This window comes from Malaclemys terrapin, chromosome 1 (assembly GCF_027887155.1).
Source record: "Malaclemys terrapin pileata isolate rMalTer1 chromosome 1, rMalTer1.hap1, whole genome shotgun sequence".
NCBI classification, from domain to species: Eukaryota; Metazoa; Chordata; order Testudines; family Emydidae; genus Malaclemys; species Malaclemys terrapin.
The window spans coordinates 94,065,269-94,073,290 of NC_071505.1; the positions used below are offsets into that span (position 1 = coordinate 94,065,269).

Consider the following 8,022-nt stretch of genomic DNA (forward strand, 5'->3'; position numbering starts at 1 on the left):
CACTGACACGGAGGTCAGTAACTAACGTCGCTCGGGTGGCTTATTCACACCCCTGAACAACATAGCTATATTGGCATAAGTGGTAGTGTGTACAAGCCTTAAGTGCCACATAGATTTCATGCTTGGAATTCAAAGTAAACTAGTAGAGGGAGACCATAGTGTAGTCTGTAACATGGGCACGGTGCACATGAAGCAGTGATAATAGGTCAATTATCTTTGAGAATATGACTGGCAAAGAAGTACTGTACTGCTCCTAGTGTAACCCACGCACCTCTGGGTGTGGTGTTCTATCCCATCTAGTGGCAGTGAGACCACTTAGAGAGAGATATAAAATGAGTCTGCTCTACAGCCTTAGCTAATACACTAAGCTCCAGAAGTCCCCAGTTCAATCCTGCCCACCGCCGACTGGAGTCTGTTGGTGTTACACTGGTGCTACTTCAGGATGGCTAGCAACCCTGGGAGACAGTACAGTCAGTGTTGTGGGAGTGAGATGTAGACATTTCACAAACAAATGTAGGTAGAAGTGAGACAACCTAGTACACCCCGCTCCTGTGCCTCCATACAACTCTGTACACATTCAGTGTTGACATGGGAGCAACCACTGTTATTCTAGTCAAGGTCTTAGACCTCCTGAGCAGTTCTGCAGTGTTTAGTGATGTGTAGAGTCAGGACTAGACACATTTACCAGACTCCTTTCAGTCCAAATGAGTGTGAAGCTAGATCCTGATATTAAATTTTTTTTTAGTGCAATAAGCTAAGTAGAGCAAAGACCTGCTCTTGCATTCATTAGTGCCAGGCACAGCCACCCTGCTATAGAAGTACTTTCTGTTATTAATATTTTGGTCACATTATCCTGGTCCTTCAGGAAGTCCACCCTCAAGTGTCCCATAGCCTTTCTGGGGACAACAAGCCAAAGCTGGCCCAATCCCACTCAGCTACACAAGGTGCCATCAGATCTGACAGAAGGAAGTGACAGACCCAGGAATGGATGTGGAGTGCTGTGGGAAATGCAGAAGACACAAGAAAGAGCTAGTTGGTTTAGTAGACCAAATTCAGTGGTGTTTATTGTGTTTCCTTTTAAATATCTTTGGTGTGTGAGGAGTGGGGAGTTATTCCAACTGGATGGATTTGATTATGAAGTCACCTTCTGCATTCAGGAAGTCGATGACCTGGAGACCCAACCGGTTAGGGAACTTGAACTGATGGTTGTTTGGCAAAGTAATTGTTAGATTACTTGGGTCATGAGTGATGAAGATCTGCAAGGGAGGAACACAGAGAACACGTCTGCCAGGGTCTGCTAGATGCCCATCTTCTCCTCCTGCCCAAGTAGCAGGATCTTTAAGCTAGAGCATGGGTTGGAGCAGCTGCTTACTGGTTGTCAGGACTCTGCCTCACCAGCATGGATATGTGAGAGGTGGGTGTGGCCTCCTGCCCAGACAGGGTCCTGCCCAACTTTAGACTGAGCCCCCTCTGTGTAATACTTCAGCCCTCCCTTTTAGGGACACAGCTGAGTGTGTCTCATGCACAGGGACACCACCCAGATCCAGGTCATTCCAGGCCTCACCTCCACATTGGTGCCCTCCTGGAAGGGGAAGGCTGATTCTCTCTGCTCAGCACCCCACTCCCCTTTGTCCATGGAGTTGCACACGATGGTCCTGACATCCCCATGAATATCAAAACGTGGATTGAAGTGCAGCACTATGTTGGCTTGGTCTTTCCCTAGATTCAGCACAAAGCTGCAAGACAGAAGAAACTAGTGAGAAAATGGCAGCCTCATGCATGGCACCCTGGACTGCAGCAGCACCATATGCTCTTACCTCTGTGGCCTTGGGGGTCACCTCAATCTGACCAGCACCAGGTCAGAATTTGTATAGGAGCCCTTCAAGAAAGCCCTAGGGTTCTGCAGGAGGAATTGAGGAGTGAGTAGGGGGTGCTCTTTCCTGAGGCACTGCCCCAGCAGGGTGCAGTCTTTTGGCTAGAGACAGAGGCCCTGGATACTTGGGTCCACAGCCATTTTCAGAAGAGGAAGGGTGGGGTGTTAGCCCTGACCAGCTTGGAGAATTGCATTCTGCACCCTGAAGTCCTGCTGGGTTTCAGTTGGGTGCTACATTCTTCCCTTCCTGTCCTAAATGAGTAATTGTTGCTGTTCCCTGTTAATCAGCTGCCACCTTCCACCACAGAGGCAGTTGAAGCAATTACTGACTTAATAAGCACATCTCATCCCACAGGATCTTGCAGGGGAACAGCCATTCTTCCCTATGGGGCTCCTCCCTCCCTTGGGGCTCTCAGTCATACAGACAAGAGTGTACTGTTTAGGGAGAGGCAGCACAGAGGGCTGTGCAAGATGCTATCACACTTCAAAAGGAGTGGGAAGAGTTGGGGCATGTTGCTCCTTGGAATGCCGGTCTGTTCCCAGGGTGGGAGCCAAACTCCACTCCCACAAGGCAGGAAAGCCCTGCCAACCACACACAAAGGGGACGCAGACTCGCTGGGCTTTGGTGGCCAGACATGCTGGAGAGAGTAGAGACCCTCAGAGAGCAAGTCTACACAGCAAAAAAAAAAAAAAAAAAAAAAAAAAAAAACAGAACAAATCAGAGCAGTGAATCTCAAGGCCCGGGTCTAGAGTGGGGTGACCAGATGTCCCAATTTTATAGGGACAGGCCTGATTTTTGGGTCTCTTATATAGGTTCCTATTACCCCCCCGTCCCATTCTGATATTTCACACTTGCTAGAGACTTGGGGTCATGCTATGGTGCTGAAAGATTGCCATTTGTGGGGTTTTTAATTTTGCTGAGTAGACCCCGCACAGGTATGTCTAGGCACCAACTCTATCAAGGCTGCCTCTGCCTGGCAGAGCTGCACCACAGGTCTGCAGCTGGAGGAGCTCCTTCAGATCCAGTTGCCCTCCTCCAACCAAAAGCCCCACCTGTCTGCTCACCACACCCCGAGGGAGGCCATCTCCTTTCTTCACACGGAGCTACTCCATTTCCCCTCTCTGCACTACAGGGAATGTGGTTGCTACTAGGGGAGGGGACTGGTGGACTTACATCTGGTTCTACTTATCCTCTTGGCAGAAGGGGTGTGGGGGGAGAGATTGCCTCCATGTATGTTAGGTAGTGACTCACTGGAAAGTGCTGCTTTAGGCATTAACCCTTTCAAAGCCACTCCCCTCTCCCACAGCAAGGGGGAATCCTTCCCTCCACCCCATAGTCAAAAAGGTCCTGCCATGTTCCCTAGACCCCTCTGTACAGTCCCCCTCTCCCCCAGCATGACTTACCTCTTGGCACCTGCAGAGATTTCGCCCTTCACACCAATGCGCTTTCCAGCCTTGAGACCCATGTTGGAACAAACTATTCCCTGAGGAATCCAGAGAGGGACATGTTAGTCCCGTGGGTTCTGGCTCTGTTAGCTGCTCCCCTCCTGCATCCCACCCAGCCTGCAGTAGGAAATGGGGCATAGGTATGGAAGTGAGAGACTCTGAGCTTTTTGGGGACAAGTGCTGGGGACAGGAGAAGGTGTTGGCACATCACTTCAGGCAGTGAGAGACAGGCTCTGCCACCCACACACCCAAGGAGGAGTGCCAAAGACTACACCCACTAGAGGAGTGACCTATAACGGTTGGGGCATTCACTGCTTCCCCAACATAGTAGCTGCTCCCCTATGGAAACTAACATTTCCCCCTTGTAGAATCTTACTCCACCTGGCTTCCCTCCACAAACATGAGTCCTAAATGGCTCCTGAAATCTAAGCCAACTACACACCCCATACGCAAGACAGCTCCGGCCACACACTCCCACCCCCCCTCACTTAGCAGCTCCCAAGTCTTCGCACACCAGCCCAGCTGCATTGAAGCAGAAGCTCCTTTGGTTAGGTATGAGCACAGACTCCTACCACTGGTTGCAGCCCTGTTGTGGGTTGGTAGCAGCCGAAGCTTTTGTCCCAGGATAGCTACTGTGAAGCGTGTGTTTGTATGGTGGGGTGGTCTGAATGGTGTTGTCTGCATCCCCCGGGTGACCCAAATGGTATTAACTGAACTCCTTGTCACAGCCTCAGAGCTAGGATTGAGGTGGACATGTGCAACTGAACTCACTCCTGCAAAACTGCTCCCCCAGGCCAGGTCTGAACACAAGGTAACCACTGACTGTGCTGGCCCTGCTCTGTGGCCAGAGCCCCTCTGCCCCACCCAGTTTCCCAGCGCTCGCAGATCAGCAACTTTTTACCAGCCTAGAGTTTCTAGGAACTGCTCTTCCTCCTCTGCACCACTAGGGAAGCAGGAGAAAGAGGGCTACCTGCCAATGACCAGAGCCTCAGCAGGAGAGAGTCATGCCCACACCCATTCTAGAACCACATGGTGCCACAGGGTTCAGATTAGGACTGCAAGGCACTTTCACCGTGGCCCAGGCTCCTAGGTGTGGATTCATTTTGCAGCTTCCAACATACCCAGGGTCCCAGCCCCACACCCCTCTCTGCCCCCAGCAGCCAATGAGCAAACAATACCAACTAGCTAGAGTCCCTGGGCACAATCTATGCATCTGGGCTGCACTGGCTAAAGTCATTCCTCCTCCCGCCACTCTAGGGAAGAGAAAGGAGAGAGAGTGGGTATTTCCTAGTCATTCCCCCTAAGGTAGGAGGGGGAAGACCAGGAGGTACAACAACCCCTCTGGTATTAGCACCTTCAAGCAATTCCCTTGCAGCCACTCCCTGTTGGAACTCCACCCTGCTGGTCCCTTCACTCCCCAACAGCCGCCTTTGAAAGCAGTTTAAAAAAAAAACAAAAAACCAAGAACTTTCTGACAGCTTCATGCCACAAGCAAGGTATTCTGGGCATAGGATGTTCAGAAAGAGCCAGCTGCTGTTACAACAGTATCCCATCTGTGGGTAGGAAAGGGGGAAGTCACTAGAGGAAGAGTCATCTAGGCATTGAAGCAACTGCAAACTATTCCCCACCCAAAAAACCCCACCCCAAAAACCCAACTTCCCCCATGAAAGGAGCAGAGAAGAGCCTTCCTAGGGAGCAGAGACAGACCCCGCTGCTCTCATCAGAGATCAGTTCTTGTAAAACCTCACTGCCCCACTCTTCTCATGGATTACAGGACATTAGGACAGCACAGCCCACTTCAGCTCACACCACCCTTTCATCCCTTCTAGGCAGCACAGACAACCCTCAGCAAAGCCCACCCCAACTCCCTCCAGCTTGCAAGCAGCAGTCACCCTTTCCAACACAACACTGATTTCACCCCTCTATTCCTGCAGCCAACTCCCCAAGCACAAGCCTCCCCATTCACTCACAGTGGGCATGATGGTGCTGCTTTTTTTAGCTCTCCCTCCAGCTGCTGAGATCTGACAGACAGATGTGGGCAAGGGCTGTGCTGCGCCCATGCCCTTAAATAGTTGGGCAGCTGATGAGTCACCCCCTGAGTCACCCCTCTCTTCAGCCAATCAGAAATAGCAAGGGGGGGGGAATTTTGAAGATAGGTCACACCCTCCCAAAAGCTATCGAGGCAGAGCTTTCTCCCCAGCCCCTGGATGCTAAACCCCACCTTCCCCAAGCAGCCAGCCAGTCATTGGAGTCAGATCCTGCTCCAGTGGCCACAGAGCCAATGGAAAATAGTTTTAGGATGAGAGTGTTTTAAACAAAAACCCAAGATTTTCAAAGAACAAAATCCCAAACCGTTAAACTGAATGAGAATTGGCAGGGTGGGGTGGGGCAGGGCTAGACCCTTCATTCCAGACAGCCTAAGGTGGCTAGAAGCACCAGAGCCAAAGTGGTGCATGGGGAACTGGAAGTGGTCCATGCAAAATGAAATGGGAGCTTCTCTGCCTATCCAGAGAGGATTAGGACAGGATTCTTGGGATCTGAGCTCCATTCTCAGCTCCTGACATTGTGGCTGCCAGTGCACACCCAACTGCTGGCCAGCCCACCACCTGATACATCCCAGATCCATAGAGCCCCCTGTCAAGTCACTCAGGGCAGAGAGGCGTAACAGCTGGGAGGCAAGTGACTCCAACTCAGCTGTCCTGCATGATGCATGCCCACAACCATTCTGGGGCGAGGTGGGTGAAGGTTTCAGGGGCACCCAGTGCTTGTACACCTCTGTCCTGAATTTCAAATCCACCCCTGAGTAGACAGTGGGGGGAGCATTGTGCCCAGTCACAATGGACCCTTCCCATAGGTTCTGCATGTTATTTACCACATCGGGTTCAGTCCATGTGAGGGTGATTCATTGTGGAGTGAAAGGGCTGCTCTGGAAAAAGTTACTTCATTGCAAAACGGCTCAACTATAATTAAATCTAAAGAACAGAGTGAATCCAGGCAGTGGGCCAAGCCTCTGCCTCTTGTGGCTTACAGCTTTGCTTGTCTTTTTTTTTGTCTCTAAATCACAAGGCAGGCTGAGAGGCTCCCAAATGCACATGCGCTCGTTCTCCGAGAGGCCCTTCATGCCCCCATTTACTGTGCGGGGCTCCCATCCCCCCACAAGGGTAAAACTAACTCTAGAGTCCATTTAATTCCTTGATAGTACGATTCAGGACAGAGGATCATCAGCTGAGTTGGGAGGGAGAACTCAGGACTGGGATAGCAGGAGGGGCTGCAGGTCAGGAATCGGGCGCATGGGCAGAGCTGTGGTGTGGTGCAGGGCAGGATTGGTACAGCAGGAGGTATTGTAGTGCAGGAGAGAGGCACCTTGGCAAAGATGGGGGGGTGCTGCAGGTCAGGGCTGTGGTGCATTGGCAGAGATCTGCACACGTGTAGGTGCTTGGGAGGGCAGGGGGACCTCGGACATGCTGCAGGGCAATAGACACTCCCAGCCGCGAAAGAATCAGCTACTCCTGGGCCAAAAGGGTGGGAATGCTGTTGCCTTTTATATTCAGTCGCAGGCTCCTCTTTGCTGCCCCCCCCCCCCAAACTCACCGAGTCAAATGGCAGAGCTTTCAGCAGATGCCTGTGATCAAAATCAGTCCCTGGCTGCATCTCCCTGGGGTGACTCATCCGAATATGACTGCCCATAGAAATTGAATTAGCAGCTGCAGGAGAGCCTGGTTGACTCTATGCCATGGGCACAATCAGCCAGACTCAATAATAGAAACAGAGTTACCAGAGAATGAAAGAGAGAGGCATGAGTTCCCCACTGTGGCTGGGGAAAGAATGGGCCCAATTCAGTGAGGCTGTACGAGCATGCCAAGCTACACACGCGTTGCCATAGTGTAAGAAAAAGACAGGCCTCCTCAGTGATCGCCTTGACTCCAGGGTGTCCCCCCAGGACTGGCCTGGGACCAGTGTGTTTGGGAGAGCAGAGGGTGTGCCATTGCCCTTCCCAGCCAGCACTGGGCAGAGCTCCCTTCCCACCCCCAAGGCAGAGCGGATGACAACATGCTCTTGAAAATGCACCTCTTCTGGGAGACGGCACTTCCCGTGGGCAGGGGACTGATTTGTGTCTCATTTTCTCCACAGCTCTAAAACCTGTGTTTACAGATGTAAATGTCAGGGCCCAGCTGCTCAACAGCTGGATTTTGCCCTGCTCTTTCCTGGAAGGCGCCTGGCAGGGCTGATTTGCACGGTTCTTTCCTGGAAGGGGCTCGGCAAGGCCGATGGAGGGGAGGCTGTGGCTGTACAAGAAATAGCTGCATTCAGGTTCCTGGACATTAGATACATTGCATGTGCCTCCTGCCCCTCCCTACAATCATCTAGTCAAACCCCATCTAGTTCCCCAATGTTTCAGCCATGCCCATTTGCTTGTTCTTGAAAGGGTTCCTTGGATTTACCCCTCTCACCCATCCCCATGGAGGACTCTCCGTCTGGCAAGGAGGGCTGCATGTCACCCTTCCTTTCATCAGCCAGAGGGAGGGTGTTCCTGGGACGTGTTGCTAAGTCTTGCCACTCCCGATCTGCCTGCACAGCACCCCCAACCCAGAAGAATAGCATGGGGCCCTTCACTCCCTTTGGATGTAGTTTGCAGATTGAAAGATGCTGAAAAACCATCTGCCCAGATGTTGTCACAACCACCACTGTTGTGGTGTGAAGTG

General features: G+C 51.8%; 1 protein-coding gene across 1 annotated transcript; it reads right to left on the reverse strand.

Moving 5' to 3' along the window:
* Window positions 1-1,037: 1,037 nt before the first annotated feature.
* On the reverse strand, window positions 1,038-5,396 carry LGALS1 (galectin 1). The gene is made up of 4 exons (XM_054016252.1): window positions 5,290-5,396; window positions 3,278-3,357; window positions 1,565-1,736; window positions 1,038-1,256 (listed from the first exon to the last, which is right to left on the reverse strand). The coding sequence occupies exons 1-4, from the start codon at window positions 5,377-5,379 to the stop codon at window positions 1,110-1,112; spliced, it is 489 nt and encodes a 162-aa protein (XP_053872227.1). The 5' UTR covers window positions 5,380-5,396; the 3' UTR covers window positions 1,038-1,109.
* Between the last annotated feature and the right edge of the window lie 2,626 nt (window positions 5,397-8,022).

What these genes read in the sequence shown, in the direction of transcription:
- LGALS1 (XM_054016252.1), bottom strand. Translation starts at nt 5,379, where the DNA reads ATGGGCGCAGCACAGCCCTTGCCCACATCTGTCTGTCAGATCTCAGCA. An exon ending in ATCTCTGCAGGTGCCAAGAG is followed by an intron (nt 1,737 to 3,277) that starts GTAAGTCATGCT and finishes TCTGTCTTGCAG; the next exon opens with CTTTGTGCTGAATCTAGGGA. An exon ending in AGGAGGGCACCAATGTGGAG is followed by an intron (nt 1,257 to 1,564) that starts GTGAGGCCTGGA and finishes CCTCCCTTGCAG; the next exon opens with ATCTTCATCACTCATGACCC.